General features: G+C 41.1%; 1 protein-coding gene across 13 annotated transcripts in view; it reads left to right on the forward strand.

Annotated features, from left to right (window-relative positions):
• nfasca (neurofascin homolog (chicken) a) overlaps nt 1-23,458 on the forward strand; it is a 127,532-nt gene that overhangs the window by 65,059 nt on the left and 39,015 nt on the right. For 6 of the 13 annotated variants that reach the window (XM_072665464.1, XM_072665474.1, XM_072665467.1 and 3 more), the window contains exons 3-20: nt 403-574; nt 5,139-5,156; nt 8,618-8,723; nt 9,467-9,663; nt 10,774-10,896; nt 11,991-12,161; nt 15,062-15,115; nt 17,469-17,580; nt 18,365-18,549; nt 18,699-18,830; nt 18,932-19,075; nt 19,851-19,962; nt 20,242-20,408; nt 20,501-20,648; nt 20,746-20,876; nt 21,312-21,353; nt 23,039-23,140; nt 23,244-23,441. In XM_072665464.1, coding sequence (XP_072521565.1) covers nt 481-574; nt 5,139-5,156; nt 8,618-8,723; nt 9,467-9,663; nt 10,774-10,896; nt 11,991-12,161; nt 15,062-15,115; nt 17,469-17,580; nt 18,365-18,549; nt 18,699-18,830; nt 18,932-19,075; nt 19,851-19,962; nt 20,242-20,408; nt 20,501-20,648; nt 20,746-20,876; nt 21,312-21,353; nt 23,039-23,140; nt 23,244-23,441 — 2,236 coding nt within the window. In that variant the 5' untranslated portion in view covers nt 403-480. The remainder of the gene's footprint in view (nt 1-402; nt 575-5,138; nt 5,157-8,617; nt 8,724-9,466; nt 9,664-10,773; nt 10,897-11,990; nt 12,162-15,061; nt 15,116-17,468; nt 17,581-18,364; nt 18,550-18,698; nt 18,831-18,931; nt 19,076-19,850; nt 19,963-20,241; nt 20,409-20,500; nt 20,649-20,745; nt 20,877-21,311; nt 21,354-23,038; nt 23,141-23,243; nt 23,442-23,458) is intronic. The other 7 variants (XM_072665471.1, XM_072665476.1, XM_072665469.1 and 4 more) reach the window with 6 other exon arrangements.

Consider the following 23,458-nt stretch of genomic DNA (forward strand, 5'->3'; position numbering starts at 1 on the left):
CTTTGCGTCCTGTAGGTTATGAGGTGGGTGGGCCCTCCATTAGCATCAGTGAACCTGACGCCAGTTAATCGGTTGTCCTTCTTTAGAGCACTTTTGGTAGGTACTGACCACTGCATACGAGAAACACCTCACAAGACCTGCCTGGTGTTTAGCAGGTGTTCTGACTCTCTAGTCATTGTCTAGAACATCACAGTTTGGTTCTTGTCAAAGTGTCTCAGATTCTTACGCTTGTCCATTTCTCCTGCTTCATCACCTTCATCATCTTCAAGAACTGACAGATGTCAGGAGCCACTGTAGATTAACATAATCCGTGTTTTTCACTTAGTCTGTCAGTGGTACTAATGTTATGGCAGGTGACCAAAAATTAATTAGCAGAAATGTTCGTTTTTGTTGTTGTTACAGGTCAAAGACACTGCCAAAGGTGAGCCTCTGAAACAGTAAGGAGCCTGGGAGGAGCGGCTAGCCGTTCGTCGGGGAGAGATGTGGCCGCAGGGGCAGCGGGCGGCTCTGGCTGTGCTGTCAATCATTGTGCTTCTGTGGAAGAAGGCGGCTCCCATCGACGTCCCTCTAGACCGTGAGTCATGTGGCTATAGCCAAAACATATGGAGATAATGTTATGACTGGTTAATATCATATGGAGTACTTTAGGGAGATATTGGCATAATGCGGCCTTGGTGGGACAATAAGCCCCCTGACAGGGCGTACTGTTTGTGTAACTGTCTCAGTCTGATATAGAGGTGTTATATGTGATATGATAATGTCACAGTTTGTGATAAAAACACTACCTAGAAAAAGGAGTGTGAGAGGATCACAGTCCAAAAAATAAATCAGTTTCTAGAAGGAGAGGAGAGAACATCACACACCACCCCTCCCTGTTTTCACGCACACATACACTCCTCACACCCAATTCATACCGCTTCAGCGCTCACAGTGTGAATTAATGCATATGCCATGCTCTTATCCTCATGCTTTCTGTCATCGTCTATCATGATTTCACACCACCCACAGATCTGCAATGAGATCTCTCTCACAGTCCGGTTCGGACCGCTCAGTTCGACACGCTCTGTCACCTACAGACTGTTAAAGGAATTGTTCAGTCAACTCAGACAAATGTTTGTGGACACCCCTTCTATTAAAAGCATTCGGCTACTTCGCTGACCATATCACTCATTGCTGACACAGACGTGCAAATGCACACACACAGCTTTTGTAGTCCCTGTAGAGAAGTACTGCCAATAGAATATGACTCTCTATGAATCTCTGGAGCAGATAAACATCATGAACCTATTGGCACCATGCTGCCTAATAATGCCAGGCTTGGACTAGAGGAGTATAGAGGGGCATTGAGCTGTGGAGCAGTGGAAGAACTGTGTTCTCTGGAATGATGGTGGTGGTGGAGCTCCATCCAATGCTATTAGGACGAGTTGGGGAATTAAGGATGAGGTGGGGTGGTGAACATTATCCAACATCCACATCCAACCTCACTAACACTCTTGTCGCTGAATGCAATCAGTCAAATCCTCACAGCAATGCTCCTCCAAAATCTAGTAGAAAGTCTTCTTCTCTGGGTAGTAGGGACAGTTACTCCAACAAAAGCAGGATCGACTCTTTTAATACCCTTGAGCAGATGTCCCAATACTTTTGTCCATATAGTGTAGCAGTGGAATCTCAGTTCTAGCATTGTACCAATATGTGATTTTATTTGTTTCTGAACAGCTAGTGTTATGTGCAGCATTGTGCTACATCATACCCAAGTTTTTTTCATTGAAGGGGACAGAAAACCCCCCAACCCCAACCCCCACCCCCACCCCCACCCTCACCACCACCCGTTTCTCACACTTCTCCAGAGATTTCAAACAAAGAAAAAGGTAATGCAGTCTCCCTTCTGCTGTCCTTTTCCTGCTCGTTCAATTTCTATTCTCAGCTCAACAATAGTGATGCAGGTTTCACACTGCCCCCCTTATGAAAAATGATTTGAGAGAGCATAGAGGACCCATCCCCACCCCCACCCCATCCCCGTCCTCTGTAGGGGTCTCCCAACCACTCCAAACAATGAGGACCATTCGGCCTGACCAGGGGCTGTCAGCACCTGCTAGCCATCTCTCTCTCTTTCTCTCAGTTTCACTCGTTTCTGTTTATTTAGCGTCATAAACCTTCATTGATCTCTGCAGGAAGAGATGATTGGACCTCAGGCCTCACATCTGACGAGTGCATAATAGCATGTGACCTTTTGACCCCTCCAAATGGATTCAGTAGAATTTGCTATTAGGAGATATGGTATTTTGTTGGACATGGCTGTTAGGAGGATGATGTCTGTTTTCTCTGTGTTTAGCAGAGTGGAGGATGTGATGTGCTGTATTATATATCATATTACATTTTGACTGTCTTACAGTTTGACCACATTTTAGCATCAAAACATCTGCCTTTAAGTCTGGAAATAGGGAAAAGTAGAGATGGACAATTTTACAGAAATCATCATCATCAGTTGAAATTGACCAAATGACCAGCTAAACACAATCAAAAGATTACAAAACAGTAAATAAAAATATTTCATATCACACATATCACATTTTTCCCTGAGGAAAACTAAACAGCTGTAACTCAGCTGTCTTTAATGAGGAGAAGAGAATCCACAGATACAGGACCTTCTTCTGGAAAAGAGCGTAAAATGTAAATATTAATATATATATATATATATATATATATATATATATATATATATATATATATATATATATATATAGCTTTTTATATATATAATAATCTGTTCTTTCGCTGCTCTTTGTGCCCCATGACAAAGTTTTGGCACCCAACCACAATCCCATCTCCTCCCTTTAACTAAGTCATATCTCAGTCCCAGCTCCATTCGTAGGTCTTCTGGCTCAAAGCCGAAGCCACCTGAGCTCCAGCCCCAGGTTACAGTCCTCTCCCATACCATAATAATATACTTATATACAAAATTGACATTTTCACATTTCTAAAAATATTATAGCAGCAAATTATAATGTAAAAATCTCAGCCTGGAACCCTCGCTCCACCAGTCTGATCATTAGACTTTTTTCGTAAATTTAAATGAATAAAGGGTCACTGGGCTGCACCTCTCTCTGTGTAGTTAGTGGTTAGTCTCCAGCTGTGTGCATCTGTTCTCTGTTCAGTTTTACCCACAACCCCCTTCTTCCCCTTTATTGATGAGTTCGCTATTGATGAGACTTGTCATCGCCTTGCAGCTGACCTTGGCTTCGATCTCTCTCTCTCTCTCTCTTACTCTCTTTCTCTCTCCCACCCACATACACTCCCTCATGATGCACTGTCCCGTTGAGATTGTGTGCAGATGCTGTGACTGAGGCAGGATAATGAGTAGTGGAGGGCCAGAGTTGCATCTGTCAGAACATTACGATCAAAAGTAGACCAGAGGCTCAAAAAAAGGCCTCTCTGGAGTGCTGACCTCTAAATAAAGGTCATCTCCTTTAATTAGGATTGTACAATAGAGTCCTCGCTGTTATTACAGCTCCCACACCACGGCTGTCATTTTTAACAACACTAAATTAAATGCAAATATGGTGTCCGGTTTCAATATGACGAATGTCCTGATGGTGATTTTTGTATGGCAGTGATGTATTGTAATTTAATAACTGCTGTTATTATTGTCTAATTGTTAATTGCTTGTTACAGTACCCCGTTAGAATATGCTTAACAAACCTCTTTCTCTTCTTGCTCCCCTCGCTCCCCTCTCCACACACCACCACGCCACACATTAACAGGTATGTCCTTTTCTGTGCCTGGATATTATTATTCTAATTATATCTAATAATATCTGAGAGCGTGTATTTCTAATAAATGTACTGTGGTAATGATAGAAGTTCCGTAGTCTGGCAGTAGTCTAACTGATACAACCATGTCTTTGTTGTTGTTGCTTGTACTAAAACTTAAAGGGCCCATATCCTACATTTTTCTACGAAAAAAAAATTCTATTAAAGGATGCTTATGATGTTTATCTGGGTTTATACCCCAATAAAGTCTAAATAAAGTGTCATGTGACCACTTTCTATCCCTGACCGATATGTGGACGTGGTGTAATTTGTGTGATTTTAGTACGGTCCGAATGGGCCATGCCAGTCAGTTTTACGGACTGTGCACTCCAGCATCTTTAAAGTAAAGCTTCTGTAAAATGATCCGTAAAATAACCACAGCTTATATTAACCCTGTGTGAATCGTCATGTGGGTCAATATTTTAATACATCCATTTGGATGTTTTTGTGGATTTTCTCCAGTTTGGAGGAGCTCGAGGAGGCATTGAGTTTTGTCGTGTAACGGCACAGATACCTCCTCTGTGTTAAACCTCAGCCAAATCCATGAGACGAGCCAAAGGACTCCTCAGAGGTGTGATGCTTTTGGCAGCATTAGGTGGTCACTATTAGCCTAGCCTTTAGCCTGCATACAGGTTATGAACATAACATTAACATAGCTGCTAATTTTCACTCTAAAATTAAAAATCATTATTACTGTCAGTGGATTATAAGATTGGTTATCATCTTTTTTTGATGGTGAAGCAGATCAAGTAAATCAAGCAGCCACTCCCATCGATTTCTCACCTCATTATTCTAATCGATGATGAATTTTCCAAATGTCCTGTAGTAAAATTACATTACTCCGCCTCCCCATGGAAAACTAATCCAATCAAAATAGGGCTGATATGAGTAAATGATCTATTATCTGATTGGCTGCCCTGTATAATGCTTAATTCACAACACTGTTGAATCTTTGTATACTTTCAACATGAATGGATGGGCTAAACTGCAGCAAAACCGGTAAATGTGATGGTTTTTATGACATCACAAATTACAGCCAATTACAGCCAATTACAAATGAGCAGTTTTTGCAGCATAATTTCCATATTTTGACAATAAATCATGGCATTTGTTTTCAGAATTTAACGCTGTGAACTATTTCAAGCTTTTATTTTTCATGGTATGGGCCCTTTAAATGCACAGTTGTTAGTCATTAATCAGGCTTTTAGTTCCAATTGCGTGTCTCTCTCTCTCTCTCTCTCTCTCTCTCTCTCTCTCTCTCTCTCCACCTTTCACTATGTCATCTTTTATATGTTTTTCCTCTGGCTACCCCTCCCCTGGAACTAACAGCAAGGATCCAGCAGGACTGTAAGTGCTTCATTAACACGGATTAACTTGTTCATTTAAACAGCGCCTTGTTCCAATTAGGCTTTAAGCTGAGGTTATCACATCTAAAATCCCAACCGTTCAGTCAGGGCTGCTCTGTCTTTGGGCACTGTCCCAGTTCCACTGGAGTGCTGGGTTAATGCTGTGTACTGGAGATTAAGTCCCATATTGTGGATGTGCTGCACGTGCTCCAAGCCTACGAGCTTTTTTAACAGACGCAGACCGGAACATAAACATGAACAAATTACTTAAAATGATCAAACATTCTTCTGGCAGAAATAAAAAAAATCTGTCGATAATGTTCTTAACTCATTCACAAGTGCGGCCCCACCCGTGGGATACAAAAATTGGCTTCGAAAAGCCTTAATTCTGCACATTTATCAAATCCCTCCACTGGTCAGTCTCCCCACAACATACAGCGCATCCCTAAAACAGGGGTTTTCCAGTCCACCTTAAATACCATTACAGCCTGTTACAGAACTGCAGCAGGCTAATGAAAGATCTCCTTCTGGGCAGACCATTACAGACAGCCAGAACTATAGTCACTATATGCACTTTATGTCCAAATGTTTGTGGACACCCATTCTATTCTGATGAATGCATTTAGCTACTTTAAGTTGCACACTTTAAGTTGCAGAAGTATTGCTAATAGAATAAGACTCATACATAAACATGTGAACCTGTTACCAGGCGTGGGCTAGAGGGGCATTGAGCTGTGGAGCAGTGGAGCAGCGTTCTCTGGAATGATGAGATGGTGCTCCATGCAGTACTTTTGGAGCTTCAGCAACATTGCAAGCACAGTTTTGGTGCAGCTTTGGAGCCTTTGCCACACAACAAATCTCGCAGTTGTCATTAGTATTGTTCCCTCAACATCTGCCGACACTTTGACACTGTCTCCTTTTCGCAGGCGGGGAAGGCCTTTCAGGTAAAAGTCGCTTACATGCTGCCTTTGCCATTTTTTGCTGTTCACACAGCTCCTCACCAGCTCGAGTTTGAGTTTCCGTCTGCTTCTGAGAAGGCTCATGCACTGTTTGTATGTATGGAGTATGTGCATTAATTGCAGCCAGATGTTGGATGTTATAAAACGCAGCCTCAGACCCAATACAGCCGAGATATCTGATCCATAACGTCAGTCTTTCAGACTGTGTCTGTGGTCATGGGGGCATCTCTTGTCTGATTTTGTTCGCCAGTGCCAACGAAGTGAAAAACTGTTGGTCATAACATTTCTTTCTTTGCCTGAGAAAAGCTCCAATAGCAGCATCACGACACTGACCGATAATCAAACCAAAGGCCCGGAGTCAATCCTACCCACAAAATAGTATCAGCCCTGTCCGCTCGCTTCACCAGCGTCATGCCATCTGCCCGCTTCCACACGTTGTAATGCCTTTCACAATGAATGACAGGTTCTGCTGATGGCCACAGGAAGTTCATTCTTCAGTCATCGTTTATTGTTATCTACCCTGAAATTCCAGACCAGGGGATCCCTCCTTTATCTGGCAAGGCCTTATGGTCTGCTCAGACAGCTAGACGTTAAGCAAGGCTAGAAAAGGAAGCGATCGTGTGCCTGAGTGGTCCATTAAATATGTATAGCCCAGCTCCGGAGAGGCCAGTGAGAGCAGGAAGTGGACATGGAGAGTCTATATGATTCCATATCCTCCATCACTGTAAAACTCCTGCTTTGTGAGTGGTAACCGTAGTCATGGTGGTGTCCAGTTCAGTAGTTATGCATTTGAGCTGAAGGGCTAACGCAGCTAGCTAGCAAATGATGGAAACTTATTGTATTTCCCACCACTTAGCTTTGTGCAGACTGCATGCCTCAACCGTCCTGCCTGCCTCAAACTGCGCTGAATCGTTAACTAGTCTCAAATTGACTTGCTTCTGTGGTTTTTGACACTGACTCTATAAATCTATAAAAATGGGCCAAACAGACATTAGCTAGCTACCTAGCTAAAAGCATTAGTCGAAGCCACTTTAAAGTTCTCTTTTTTTTCACCACATGTTTGAAAGGTTTTACTGATAACAGTAAAACAACCCACATAAGCAAGTCTGTGTGCACTTATTTGACTTGAAATGGTTTAAAGAAAGTGTGTAATAATTTAGAATGAAGCCTAGTGTAGGCCTGGTTAGTATGCTATTGTTGTGGATTGGCCACGTAGCTCCAGTGCAAACACGCCTTGGCTATTTGACTACAGTGGGGTCCAAAAGTCTTCTTTATTAGTGAAAAGCTTCTATTTGTAGTTTAATACAAAATACTTTTTCTTTTTTTACAATTTGAGTGAAACTTTAACAGGAATTTTAAAAAGATTTGGCCCTCTTTTCACATGTGTCCTCCGCATTTGACCCATCTGTGGTAGTGAACACACACACTAGTGAACTAGGGGCAGTGAGCACACACACCCAGAGCGGTGGGCAGCCAATTCCACCGCCCGGAGAGCAGAGAGGGTGAAGGGCCTTGTTTAAGGGTCAAACAGTAGCAGGTGGCCAAGCCCAGGTATCAAACCCACAACCCTGTCATCATTAGCCCAGAGCTTCAATCCGCTGAGTATGGTTGTACTGGACTACAGTAAATAAAACACTGCGTAACCAGAGTCATATTAATATTGAAAAATCAGCTTGTCCAGAAATGCATGTAAAGTGTGTCCTCTATGGTTGTACTGGACTTCAAAAATAAGACCATTTGACAGCTCATCAAAACCAGTAGCCCTTTTGGGCTTTTGGGTTTTCGGTCTGTTTATAATAATCGGAGGAGGATTGTGCTCGGCTTATACAACATTTTAATAGTGTCAGACAGGTTCACCTCATTTAGTCAGACTTTCCTTTAATGGCCGTTCAGCACTCCAGCTGGAATGGACTCTGATGAGTAGTTTAGATCTAGTCCAGTTTTCTAAACATCTAAACATTCAGTGAAAAAATGAACGTTTTTGTACAAAAGTCTTAAAGCATCATTATGTGGCTTGATTACCTCAAATTAGCAGCTGCAGAATCATTGTGATGCTCCAGTGTCTGTAACAGGGAGTATAGCTAACCGCACTGTGTTAACTTCACTATCTGGTGAAGCGAGCCGGACAGTGCTGGGGAGAGCTGCAAAATGCTGCGTAACCAGAGTCATATTAGTGTTCAAATTCTCAGCTTGTCCAGAAATGCATGTGTAAAGCCACCTTTAGTGGTGTCTCAAAGTTCGAATTACAGCTCTTGACTGTAGGGGGAACCCAGGAACAATCATTCAACCTATTTTTTGTTTATTTACTTATTTAAATAAGTTACTAAGTTATACTGAGTTTTATTATAGCTTCAGACTTTTGAACCTCGCTGTATGTCAGCGTAGTCAGAGCAGATTTTTCCTCAAATGTAATCAAATTGTCCCTATTCTGACTCATTAGGACGCTGTCTCAATCCACAGAGCTGCTCTCATATATATATATATGTCTCTCCTCCCCCTCCAGTGAAACAGCCCCCTACCATTGTGAAGCAGTCTGTGAAGGACTACATTGTGGACCCTAGAGATAACATCATCATTGAGTGTGAGGCCAAGGGGAACCCCGTGCCAACGTAAGGACGCACAAAGCCCTTTATTTCTCTCGCCCTTTCTCTCTCTCTTTCTCCCTCTACTGGCTTGTGCTCTTTTCTTGGGTTTCTTCTGTCCCTCCCTCTTTGTCTCGGTCAGTTCTGTCCAGCAGAGCCAGCATCCCATTTGTTTACGCAAATAGTCCTCTCCTCTTTTACTCTTTTGTCCAGTCTCACTGTCCCTACTGCTCCACCCTTTGTCCTTTGTCCCATTCTCTCCCCTCTCATCTCTCTCTAATTAACACTGACAGCCATTAGGATGAGCACGGAAAGCTCAGCGCATTTTGCAAGGTGGCATCATGTCCCCCAACCTGACGCAGACGGTTTCACCCTTGTCCTCCTCTTTGTAAGCCTTCTGAGAGGTGGACATTGGGCAGTAGCCGTCTAGTCCCATCCCTCGTCCAGCTTACGTAAAAGCAGGCCTGGGCAGCTGAGCACAGTGCTCCTATTCAGACAGGCTGTTTGTTTGCTGGCCTATTAGGCTTTATGTAACCTGCCACTAGCCCAGCTTTAGGAGGACTATTGTGCTAGATTGATGGGCTCAGCGGGTCATTAATTAAACTCTGCATTCACGTGGATCGTACACATCTTCCAATCAGCACAGAAAACTGATGCACACGAAGTAAAGCAGATGTAAACTCTGATGGAATCTGCTCTCAGATGCTCCCTCGTCTTACTGTGCCTGTTTATGAGATTATGGAAGAGTGAAATGCTGCTGAATGCTTCAGGTTTTGGTGGAGGAGGAATGGGAAGTTCTTTAACGCAGAGAAAGACCACCGCGTGTCCATGCGGAAGCGCTCTGGCACGCTGGAGATCAGCTTTAGGAATGGAGGAAAACCTGAGGAGTATGAAGGGGAATACCAGTGCTTCGCTTTGAACGACTTCGGCACTGCCATGTCCAACAAAATCCTTCTCCGGGTATCCAGTGAGTATCCAAGAGATCTTTAAGAAACATCACAGCTTCAGCCTTTGGCTTGTAGAACATCACCATGAGAACTCATCATCTCAAGTGTTCCTCAAGTGAAGTAAAATTAAAAAAGCCAGATTACAGTTTACAATTACTTGTGATGCAAGTTAGTAGAAGTCCTGGTCCACTGTGTGTGCTCGTTCCTGAACAGGGATTAGGCCTAATCATGGACTTCACAGTATTCTGAATGAACATTTCCAATAGAAAAGAAAAAAACATCCAGGACCAGGCTTAAGACCTGTCCAGGAACCCAACCCTATGTGTCCAAAAGTATCCAGACATGCTTTATGCTCATTACATGCATCTGCTGTCCTATAGACAGGTGATAGACAGGTGATCTTCTCACATAGCTAGTATACACCATATGTTCAAATGTTTGTGGACACCACAAATCTATTTAGCCACACCTACTAACAGGTGTGGGCTAGTAGAGGGGTGTAAAGCCCCCCAGCATTGAGCTGTGAAGCAGTGGAAGAACTGTGTTCTCTGGAATGATGGTGGTGGAGCTCCATCCAGTACTTTTGGGATGAGTTGGGGATGATGAGGTGGGGTGGTGATCATCATCCAACATCCTGACCTTACTAACACTCTTGTTGCTGAATGCAATCAAATCCGCACAGCAATGGTCCTAGTAAAGTCTAGTAGAACATCTTCTTCACTGGCCAGTAGAGACAGAGACACAAAAGCAGGATCAACTCTTTTGATACCCTTAATTTCAGAATAAGCGGAAAGTAAATAAGCAGGTGTCCCAATACTTTTGTCCATGTAGAGTATCTCTATAGAAAAGCATTGCCAGTAGAACAGGATGCTCTGGTCCAACCCCACATGAGCCCACTTCCCAATGCCAAGCATTGGCAAGAGGGTTAAAAAGCCCCCCAGCATCACAGGTCTGTAGATCAATGGCACTGTGTTTTTTGGAATGATACCTTTGGGAAACCTGTGGATATATAATATAGTGAATGTAAAAGGCTTCAAATGGTTGTCCAGTGAGTAGCCATGGGTCACATAGTGACCGTGCTTTATCTACAAACACTACATATGGACCTGATTCTGTCCTGTGTTCCTCAGAATCTCCACTGTGGCCTAAAGAGGTTCTAGAGCCGGTGGTAGTCGCCGAGGGGTCTTCGCTGATCCTGCCATGCAATCCACCTCCTGGCCTCCCCCCTCCAAACACCTTCTGGATGAACAGCGGTGAGTCTCCCTGATCTGCCTGATCTGTGTGTGTGTGTGTGTGTGTGTGTGTGTGTGTTTCTCTTTGTTCCTTTCTTCGCTAGCCTCCTTTCTCCTCTCTTTTACTGTGCTACCTACCTCTATTTCGGCCTCACTCTCCATCACTCTCTCACACACCCACCCACCGTGTCCTCAGGATAGCTGCGTCTGTGTTATTGCTGATTTAGTGTGTGTGTGTGTGTGAGAGAGAGTGTGTGTGTATGAGTGAGTGCATGTGTGCATCTGACTCTGCAGTGCCTGGCAAAGAGCTGAGAGGACAGAACCAAAGCCTCTGAGACATTTTAGCAGCCTCACCCTCAGGGGTCACATACACACACTTCGCTACACTCACAAAACACTACGGCTGAACGGTATAGAGGGGAAAAAATAACACTCCAATCTTATAGGATAAGATATCCGATACTTCCATGCCGGGCGAATAGATAAAAAAAGGTCTTAAACTATTAGACAAAAGTATTGGGACACCTCCTCATTCATTGTTTCTTTCAAAATCACAGGTATGAGATTGTATCCTGCTTTTGTTTGGAGTTACTGATTTTGTAGATTTTGGAGAAGCATTGCTGTGTGAATTTGATTGCAATGCTGGGGGCTTTATACCTCTCTAGCCCACGCCTGGCAATAGAGTCAATAGGTTCATAATGTTGATTTGCTCCAGTCCTATTCTATTGGCTATTCTACAGGGACTAGACACAAGCTGTGTGAATGTACATTCAACTTAAAGCAGCTAAATGCATTTATTAAAAGGGGTATCCACAAACTTTTGGACATTCCTCATTTCATGCAACACCTTTTAGTGACACCAGAACAAACATGCATCTCCTGAAGCTGCTGAGATCTTAGCATGATTCACTGCGATGACGATACACACAACTAGCCAACGGCATCAACATCAGGGACACAGTGACTGTGTGACTCTCCTTAATCATCTCTCTCCCGTTCCTCACTGCGCACTAACAAGATGACGAGTGACAAAGTGCAGTTCACACCAGAAGTCTCAGCCCTCAGGAGTCCTCAGGCTTTCTCTAAAACAAATCTCTGTGCTCTTCTCTTCCCAGCCATGACGCCCATAAATCAGGACAAGCGGGTGTCCATGGGCCTGAATGGGGACTTGTACTTCTCCAATGTCTTAGCTAGGGACTCAAGTACCGACTACAGCTGCAACGCCCGATTTCTCTTCACGCACACCATCCAGCAGAAGAACCCCTTCACCCTTAAAGTGACCACAAGTGAGTAACCCTGACTGGCCCAGTCTACATGAATAAACACTGGATAATATGAGGTCAAATGCGTCCATCTAGTGGTGGCTTAACTGTACTGCAATGGCTACTCCATGCAGACTATGTAAGGACACACCTTACACCTTTACAAGCGTTCTTCTGTGTAGGTCCTTTTTTCATTTGAGTGATCTTAACCCTGCCACAGGTGAGTTCTGGCTGTCCGAGGGCCCGCGCAGTTCTATTGACCGAGTTCTATTGGCACGAGCAGATTGGGGAGTGCTAGAATTTGACCCTTGCTCAGTAAGCCAGCTGTACATTATCAGGATTCCTGGGGTTTTCTTTATTATTTTTTCCAGTTTTAATAAAGAGGTGACACCTCATGACTTTTGACGTATGCATGTACTGGATCTGACCAATATAAAAAGCTTAAGAAGATCATTTTAAAAGATATAAACACTGCTTTATATATTTCCACCTTTAAACAGTGCACCGTATCTGCTGTACTATTTAAGGTGGAAAGAAAAATTCAAGCTAGAGTAACTTGTGAGTGCAGCCATGTTTGCTTACAGTTTTAAGGTGGAATACAGATGTAATGCTGTGAGATAAGCCCACTGCAAACTTCTCGAGTTGTTTATACCTTTAAAATGATATAATCTTAAAGAGGATCTTAATCTAGCGAGTGTTTCGGGAGTGATATAGAGATACACTGTGTAGAATAGTGGAATTAATTAGTGCTGATTGTTAATTTATAAATCTAATTAAAGCTAATTCCAAGGGTTAAACATGTTGGAGTAAACATAACGCATGTCTCTGAAAGGACATGAGACACGGATTGTCCATACAGCAGACTTCTACTTAAAAGATCTACTTTTACATCTATTGATGATGCTCAGTACAAGTTTCTCCCCAAGCCTGTCATTATTAGATTGTATCCGAACAGAACTGCACTATTAGACATGTGATGAGGCTTTTATGGCCTCCTTGTGTTCTGACATGGCACATGGCTTTCCAGGGAGGCCTGTAATCACCAGGAGGAATTCTGCATTGACTCTATTGATCCAGTCAGCTTTCATCATGAATAATATGACTCGTGGGAACCAACCCCCTCTTACTGACAGCTGTCCGAGCCCTTTGTTCGCCATGTCTTTGTAGACATGGACCAGGGCTCTTTATATAGGCAATTCCACAGAAATAATGATGTGGCTTTTTATTTGGCATACCTTCTCCAATTTAGCTCATACTCTGCTCTCTTCTTCAGATCAGGTCGTGAGTGCAGGTTTGAACAGTCCTTTTGTTTGAAGTAGGGCGAGTCAAGATGGACTGTGGTTCTTATATTTTGTAGATATTGTCTGTTCAGAAAGCGGGATTTCTTTAAACTGGATCCAGCAGAAATAACATTTACCTCTTCTCCTATTGGACAGGATTGTCTATGGTTTTGAAGTCAGTTGGAATCAAAATATGAACTTATATATGATATTAAAGCTCAGTTCCTCACATCATTCAAGAAAATACTAAATACCTGTATTCCAGAAATCTCCAGTCAAACGGTCAGGACTTTCGCTGGCTATAAAACATCACCTTGCTCTGGCGATAGAATAAAGTTAGTGCAGTTAGTGTTTTTCCCAACACCTACAAAAAATTAGGAAAATTAAAAGACCATATGAAAACCTTTATAAATGTCTAACGTATGTAAAGGTTTGATCTTCATGTGATCAACACTGAGAGATGGAGGTGATATAACTAAACACATACTGTCTAAACACACGTCTTTAATCATCGAATGAACAGAAATGCTGATTTTGTGTGAGAAAAGATTACCCTCCCTAATCCCATATTTCACTCAGAAATACATCAAAAAAATTAAAATCAAATATACAAAAAATATAAAAAAGAATTTCACATCAATTTGAAGAGATTTATCTAATATTTGGGGGAAGGTTTTTGAATTTGATGGAAGATTTATTTTTTATGCAGAGGTTTATGCATCTATGTTTATGTATTTATTCGTATTTAAAACAATAAATCAATAAATCACGTAATCTCAGAACCTTACTTTAAATAGAAACTTTAAAAGAGAAAACTCTTTAATGTGCATTAACAATATTTAGATCAAAGTGAACCTTTTCTGGCAGTCGATTTGCTAGGAAAATGTTTCTTTTTTTCAATAAAAAAATAAAATTATATATATATATATATATATATATATATATAATGTTGTATAAGACATAAGGTACACTATTAGATACATATTACAGATACAGATAACATTATATACATTATTAATATGAATATAATTCCATAATTAAATTTATATATGTATATTTATATATGTACTCATATAATTTCTAGATAATATATAGAATTAAAAAAGAATGCAAAATGACACTGATGGTTCTTTTACAGCTTTTATCACTGAAAGAGTGTGTGTGTGATCTCTGACCAGCAGAGCTTCCAAATAAACTGGGTTTCCCTAAAGCCTCCCAGCACAGAGATGAGCCTCGTGTGGCAGAGCGAGCATCTCACTGACCTTTCTCTAAAGATGCTTTTGGGAAACTGGGCGCTGGTCAGTAGAGTCCGGCTGAATGGACTGTATGTGAGGTGGAATTCCTCTGATTTCTTTAACTGTGGACATGATTCAGTCCCTCAGTTGTCCAGAGTCATTTAGAGTGGTTTAGTGTGGACAGGAGCATCGCAGGTTTACTGGCTCTGTTTTCTTTACAGTGGGGGTGATAGGAGCCTCTACAACACCCACCCATGTTCTCCTCCACCCTGAATGGCTTTAAAGCCACAATCTTCACACCAAGCCACTCTCAATAGCTCTCAATAGCTCTCAATACATCTCAATGATATTCAATTCAGTGGAATTCACCATAACACACAGCTTGTTGATGGTGTAACTCTGTCCACAGAGGAACCTTATAATGACACGCAGTCCTCTCTGAACGACACCGACTTGTATGGTGGTGAGTCCCTCCGGCCTCAGCAGCTCTCTCCTTCCCTCCCCTCCCTCCCAGCCAGCTCTACTGTCACTTTCCAGTGTTTTAACAGGACTAGCGCTCATGCCTCTAACCACTCACCCAGGGGAGCCTCTGAATACTTTACTGGTTAGTTTGAGTTTGGGTAAAAAAGACACATTCCAGCCAGCTGTTGGGATTCAGACCCAGACAGATGCAGGCTTTGTGAGTCCCCAGGGGTTCCAGAACGTCATCTTCATCTCCAATCAGGAAACGCTGCACCAGAGGCACCCTGTGTATCCAACATTCACCCAGACCCGGCGCCATTGTGGAGGCGAAGACAAGTCACAGGGTTGCGGAACATGTGTTCCTGGCACTTCCATAGCCTAATCCTGCAGGCCTGCTCTCCCCTCCCCATGTCCCTAACAATAGGCCTCCTCCCTCTGTTCACAGGCTATGCTAATAGCCCCAGGCTATGCTAATCTCACTGCTACATGTGTGTCTGTGCAGCACAATAGATGCTAACCTATTCTTCACCTTTTTCTCGTCAGAGACTCGTGATAACAGGGGAGTGACTAAGCGTGTGTTCTGCTTTGTTTTTATGTTTATTATAATGTGCACTAAGTCTGAAAGTTTGGAATTGTTTTTTATTTAAAAAATTTATTTCTTTTTTGAAATTATTTTTATTTTTATTTAATTTTTTTGTAAAATGTAATAAAGTCAGTTCAGTTTCAGACAGATGTTTACATTGATTGTAAGACTCTTGTTCAGTTTACCTTCGTAGGTCTCAGATGATGAGAAACTGAGCTGCAGATGGTTCTGAAGTCACTGTTTAACGTCCAGAACTAATATAAATTATAATAACACGTCACAGGCTAGTATTATTTTAAGAAGTGCTTATTATTAAAAATAAAACAAACACTGATATATCAAGTGATTCCAAACTTTATAATGGCAGTAAATATTGTCTACAGACTGTAGGAATAGTTGATCTGTCCAATCTGCACAAATACGTTCTTCCACAAAGAAGCGTAGACCAGCTTGGTACCATTGATACCATTTGCTTTTTGCCAAACTCCCATTAATTAAATAATTTAATATCAGATTTTTAATCGATAAAATATTAAGTGTAATTAAGTGTCGTTAAGAGTTCCTTCTGTAATTTCTGGAATCTGCACTGTGAAATTAAACAATGTCTTATTGTTCTGGTACTGCTGTATTAGATATTAAGATATGTGTGTGATATTATGTAATATTATTAGATATCTGTGGTACGCTGAAGTACTACTTAATTTGGGTGAAATGATGGTAATTCTAAATTCTAAAAAATCTACATTTAAAACTAAATGTTTACTAAATTGTAGTATGAAGTGAAGACATAGCTAAATATATCACACTTGAAATAAGGCAAGCATGTAAAAAAAATCTCTACAGTCTCTAAGCAAATGTTATGGACCCTGTAAACTGCAATAATACCATGATAATTATAACAATAAATAAACCATAAAAGCTTTTATCCCTTTATGAGAGACTCTATGCCTCTTTTCAGCTTATTAACATTCTCAGCCTTCCTGTAAAGCTGCTTTGTCAGCAGTTGTAAAAAAACACTATACAAATACATTTAAATGGATTTGATTAATATCTAGAATAATAATATCTAGTTTGGCACCTTTGAGTTAGAGTGTAGTTTTGAAACATCATTACTCAAAATTATTACGCAAAGTAACTTGGAGCTCCACACACTCTTCCGGTTAATATCTAGAACTTCAGGGGCTGGAAAAGAAAGCCTGTGCTGTGTAATTCACAGATGTGTTTCTGTGCTTCTGCTGCTGGTAATAAATCCTTTAAAATGCAGGACCAGCTGTTTAAGGACTGGGAGCTCTGATTTTCTCCTTCTGTGCAGAAACTGAACCAGGATCTGCTCTCTTCATCTAATAATGTGATCTTTAATTAGCAGCTCTTTTTAATTTCACTGGTCTTCTAGAAAAAAGGTCTAGATTTGATCAGGTTCAGATGTGTAATTAATTAACCCCATTACACTCTTTTAACACAGATTATTATTATTCATCTTAAGATATATTGTACAGTAACTACTACTATTATTCAGTTCTTACTGGGGAACTAATAAATGTAGTTGAATATAGATTTTATTTATTTATATAGCGAGGTAGTAATGGGATTAAATGCATCTGTATGTATTTATGTATGTATTTGTGTTGCTGTTTAGACTCAGACTAACTCAGGACCATATCTAGTCGCTTCTAGCCTGTATGTCATTGTGTGTTTCTAACATGCTGCTTATATTGTATATTGTGTATATGTGTATATTCTGTTCAGTAAACGAATCTTCTCTTCTCCACAGCGCGTAATATTCCTGAAACTGCACCTAGCTTTCTCTCTCCTTCTGGACTGCACAGCTCCAAGATGGTGCTCCGTGGAGAAGAGCTTCTTTTGGAGTGTATAGCGGCAGGAGTGTGAGTTACACAATAATAATTAATGCCATGTGTATAAAGCTTATATACAGTGAGAGTGACTGTATATAGACAGCATACACAGCTTATATACAATGACTTATATACAGCTTATATACAGTGACAGTGACAAATTGTGTAAGTTATGCTTCGCTTCGCTTCATCTTTACACGTATTGTTTGTAGGTAAATTTTGCTCTTTTTTTATTTAATAACAACTTTTTTACTAATAATTGATTTGCAATCATTTTTGGCAGACCGTTTTTATATCACATTTTGGTTGTTAATTTTATTCTGACTCCAGTCTGGAACTTGTTATATTTATTACAATTATTTCAGACATTTTACAGTTAGTTATAAAACTTTTAAAAGTTCTTAATCATTTTACAGCTTTCTGGCATTTTAGAATTTATATAGACTGGTGTCACAATTCTTTTGCCATTTTTTGACCAAATTGGAACCTGACTGTTCCTTACAAAGTTTACAATTTTTATAGTGAATGGACCAATATAAATGCTCCAAAGTGTGTGGAGTACCTGGAATAAATTATTATTATTATTATTTATTATTATTATTATTATTATTATTATTATTATTATTATTATTATTATTTTTCTCCTGTAAAGTTGACAGTTTGAAGATATATGTTATGATATATATATATATATATATATATATATATATATATATATATATATATATGTGTATAAACCTGGTTTTGGTAGCCACACAGAGAACATGGTAGCCGTTTACAAATCTGGTATAACTCTGTCCACAAATCTGTCCAGCCCGACTCCTGGCATCAAGTGGTTTAAGAAGGGAGGGGATCTACCGGAGAAGAAAGTGAAGTTTGAGAACTTTAATAAAACTCTGCGCATCGTGTCTGTGTCGGAGGAGGACTCTGGAGACTACGTCTGCATGGCCAGTAATAAGATCGGCAGCATTCGCCACTCTATCTCCGTCCAGGTCAAAGGTCTGAACCAAAGCAGATCATTCTTTTTTACGTGATGGGTTTTGCTGCTGTCCATTACGAAGAGCATCAGAAATGTTTGGTTATGTTTGTATCAACCTTTGTCCCTTTGTCCTTTTGTCCCTTTGTCCCCTTGTTTTCTTGTGCTCTAGCTGCTCCCTATTGGCTCCATAAGCCAACCAACCTGGTTCTTGCCCCAGGGGAGAACGGCCAGTTGGTTTGCCTAGCCAGTGGAAACCCCAAACCCACCATCGAGTGGCTCGTAAACGGAGAGCCGATAGAGAGTGAGTCTGCCTTATGAAAGAACAGGATACTGTGTAGCACATCACACATTAGAGCGTCCAGGTTTCTGATCTCCGTGTCTGTTTTCTGTGTGTAACTGCAGGTTCGCTGCCCAACCTGAGCAGGGAGGTGGTAGGCGATGCAATCATCTTCAACTCTGTGCACATTGGTGCCAGTGCTGTGTACCAGTGCAACGCCTCAAATGAACACGGGTACCTGCTGGTCAACGCTTTCGTCAGCATACTGGGTAAAAACTCACACAGTCACTGCACTAAAGTGATGTGTTCTATGGTCTTTTGGTGTGGATTCATTTTATGTAACATTTTACGTAGTCCAAGTTTCTGGGCCTGCTCCAACGCCTGATCCAACTCATGAAGAACCTGGTAACTAGGCAGTGAAGTAAATCAAGGGCCACATTTCTGCCTGTGTTTGTAAAATAATCTTACAAATCTCCAGTCAATAAGACAGGTCAGGTCACCAGAGAATGGTCAGATTGGTTGGAGCTGACAGAAAGGCTACAGTAGCTCAGATAACCACTCTGTATAGCTGGAGAGCAGAAAAGCAGCTCAGAATGAACGTCCACCTCCAACCTTGAGGAGGATGTAGAGCTAAATCAGCAGAACAACCTCGTCAGGTTCCTCTTCTCTCCGCCAAGAACAGAAAGCTGAGGCTGCAGTGGTTCAGCACAGGCTCACTAACACTGGAAACGTAGCCTGGTCAGATGAATCTGGAATTCTGCTGGGGATCACAGATGGTAGGGTCAGAAATTAGCACCAGAAGCATGAACCAATAGACTGAACCCGCCTTGTGTGAACAGTCCAGGCTGGTGGAGGTGGTGTAATTGGAAGGGTTATGGTTTCTTGGCACACTTTGGTCCCAGTCATCACCTGCTACAGCCTATTCCAGTATTTTTGCTGACATCTGTATCATTATCATCTTATTAGCATAAGATCAAATCCTTGGAATTCAGAAAATCTCAGGTTCTCAGGTTAAGCAGGTCTGATGTGTTATTTCTTTTACAGACATGCCGCCCAGGTTGCTGGGTCCCAAAAACCAACTGATAAAGGTGATCGAGAACCACCAAGCCTTCCTGGACTGCCCTTTCTTTGGATCACCTTATCCAGATGTGCGCTGGTGAGCTCCAAAACTTATATATAAGAATATGATATATAGAAAGATATAGGATGAGTCAAGGCTGGCATTAACTGTTCTGGTTAAAGGGTCCTGCTGTAACACACCAATCAAACTGACTAAACGGAGCAGATGTGATTAAGCTATAAAAACAGGGCTGCACTGAGACCCTCCAAGTACAGCATCGGCAACCCCTGGGTTAAGCTTTCAAGGTTATTTATGTAGATGATTGCTTCATCCTTCATCAAAATGCTAGCAATGTGTCTGTGTGTGCTCATCTAGGTTTAAGAATGGTCTTGGCATCGTTCTGGATGGCGTGAAGTACAGGCTGCATAATAATGGCACTCTGGAGATCAAGCGAGCTCGTCCTGAAGACCAGGGGACGTATACTTTCGTGGCTAGCAACATCCTAGGCAAGGCTGAGGACCAGGTCCGCTTGGAAGTCAAGGGTGAGATTTGAAATAATTGGATTATGATATTATTTAGTTCTTCATTCTGGGTGTTAATGTCCAGTGTGTTCACCCATGATATCTCTTTCCAGAGCCAACACGAATAGTCCGCATCCCAGAGCACCAGTCTGCCAACCGTGGAAGCTTGGTCCGCTTTGAGTGCAGAATCAAGCACGACCCCACGCTCCCCGTCACAGTCAGCTGGCTCAAAGATGACAAGCCGCTCCATTTCGGTTGGATGTATGGAAATGCAGACTTGCCACACTGCAGCTTATTTGCCAGTTCGGCTTCTTGACCACAGCTGACGTTGTCGTATATGTGTGTTTTCATCATTTAGGAGCAAGTATAAGAAAGACGAGGAGTCCATGTCCATCCCCAATGTCAACAGTGACGACGAGGGGACATACACGTGCACGGTCTCAACCGAGTTAGACCAGGATTCTGCCTCTGCCCGCCTTACTGTTTTAGGTACATGTCCATATGTTCATACACAAGCACACACACAAAGCGAGTGTCTGTACAGTCTCACACACGTTTAGAACCACTAACAACACTGTTCCCTTGTTCACACTGTGTTCAGCCTGTGATGTTAACACACTTTACTCTGGATATTACCATGTATAACTCAATCAAGACATGGTCAATATTAACATTTGTCTGTACTTCCTGTAGCACTTCAGGAGATCTTCTGGGGTTTTGTTTTATTCTACTTCATAGACAACTCTGGCCTGTACTGCATGTCTGTGTAATTCTGTACTACTGTACTACTGTAGTCTGTATTAGATACGTGCTACTGCTGTGTAATTTGGTCCTCCTCTTATCTAAGCTTAATAGCATAGCCAGGCTTTAATCACTTCACTAATAGACTGACTAACCATTAACGTTTCACCTTTGACCTCACAGAGGATGATTCCCTGTCTCCCTCAAAACCTAGTGCCTTCGCAGGTAACGTTTCCTCCCACTGTGCTTTCATACAGTTTTACTTTGGCTGCTTGTTTTTTTTTTGTTTTGTTGTTACTAATCATATTTATGTTTATAGTTATGACTGAAAAGACTGAATAAGTCTTTAAATAAATACAATAAGTACTGTGTATGATTAAAACAGAATACGCTGCATTTACATACTGAAAGACCTCCATCTGTCTGTGTTGAAGCATTTGGTTCATTTGAAATCATATCAAATGTAAAGTACACCTGATGATATGATATGTGTATTAATATTAAGTTATTTTAATATGGAGCTGAGAGATAGTGCTATGTACTCATATGTATTTTAACTGATTTATCATCAAGAAAATTACTTCTTACTTCTAAAAATTTTACCCCCAAAAAATGAAATGGAATTTTGTGTTTATTTCTGTATTGAGATGTGTTTCAAACTGTAGGTCTTAACCTACTATATATGTAAAATATTGTAATATTTGTGCATAATTGCAGCCCTAGCATACTCTTTATTGTGGGTGTAACAGTACACTGAAGCTCAAACCACTTGGGCTATATTTAAGAATTAAAGACACCTCTGCTGATTTGAAAGAAGCTCCTGTGTCATTTGCACTCGCCATAGTCAGACGCCAATCAGCTTGAGCTAAGTTTAGCCATGTTGCTAACTTGCTAACAACTTACAGTTCCGGGTGGAACTTGTGGTTGTGGATTTGGTTGCACATATTTTACAGCGTACAGTCATTCTTCGGATGACTACATGTGCTGAATCGCAGAGTCTGTAGTTTGACAGTTCCGGAGAAATGAACATATATTATATATAGTTTACATATATAATTAACAATAAATCAGTATTAACACTGACATGATCGCTTAATCAGCATAGTAGGTCAGTCTAGGGCTGTCCAGCAGTAGCTACATATTGCAGTAAGCAGTGTTTTAGCCTGGACGGCCTTTTATATTGGATACAGCCAATTCCAATGGAGGGCATTTACATACAGCTAAATTCAAAAGTTTATCTGCTCAGGTGATGAAAATAAGTTACACATCCTTTACATAGAACAAGCCTCTGCACATTTTACAATTAAATAACAAAATCAGCAAATGGTGACTTGTACAAAGATTATGCATAATTATTGTAATGTAAATAAATTGTTATTTAGTCCCCATATTTCTTCCCAATATGTTTGAGAATAATTTGAGAAATTTAAATCTAAAATTAGCAGGAAAAGATTATGAATGTTTGTTTCTTGTAGAGATTTTTTCTTCTAATTTAATCTAGAAATTAACAATACATGTCTGTGTCCAAACTTTGTATAGACTGTATATCTGCACAGTAAAAAAACAGCCTGTTTCTTTGTAAGGTATTAATAGGGGTTTAAAACTGATTGTATAAAACTGAATTCTGCATAAACCCACACAAACATTATAGGCTGACATTATAAAATAAAATATAAGTACAGTTTAGGATAATGGCCCTTTAAATGACTTACTTGCATAACACAGCCTTGTGCAATATCAGCATCACAAAAGTCAATATTGTGAGAATAACAAATGAAACATTGAAAAATGTAGAATTTCTTGTTATAATCCAGATTTAGTTAATTTTAGCTTTTGGCACTGTTCCATAATAAAGCTAACACACTACTCTGAGATCTAGTGTAATCACATGTGTACTCTGCTTCCTCCAGATCGTCCTGATCCTCCTCAGGACCTAGAGCTGTCCGACCTATCGGCACGCTCTGTACGGCTTACCTGGGTCCCCGGCAATGAAAACAACAGTCCTGTGACAGGTATGGTCATCACCAATCACTTCTATCAACCTGTGTACCCCTAACTAGAATGCAGTTGCAGAATCCGGGATTCAGTTGTTGTGTCTTTGCTCCGTCTAAACAGAATTCCTTGTCCAGTTTGAAGAGGACCGGTGGAAACCAGGTGAATGGCAAAATCTGTCCAGTTATGCTGGCAACCAGAACTCAGTGAACCTGCAGCTGTCTCCTTTTGTGAACTACCAATTCCGAGTCATCGCCACTAACAACGTTGGCCAGAGCCGCCCCAGCCGCCCTTCGGCCCGCTACCAGACCAGCGGAACTCGTAAGTGACTGAGGGCA

This window comes from Salminus brasiliensis, chromosome 21 (assembly GCF_030463535.1).
Source record: "Salminus brasiliensis chromosome 21, fSalBra1.hap2, whole genome shotgun sequence".
In the NCBI taxonomy this organism is placed as follows: domain Eukaryota; kingdom Metazoa; phylum Chordata; class Actinopteri; order Characiformes; family Bryconidae; genus Salminus; species Salminus brasiliensis.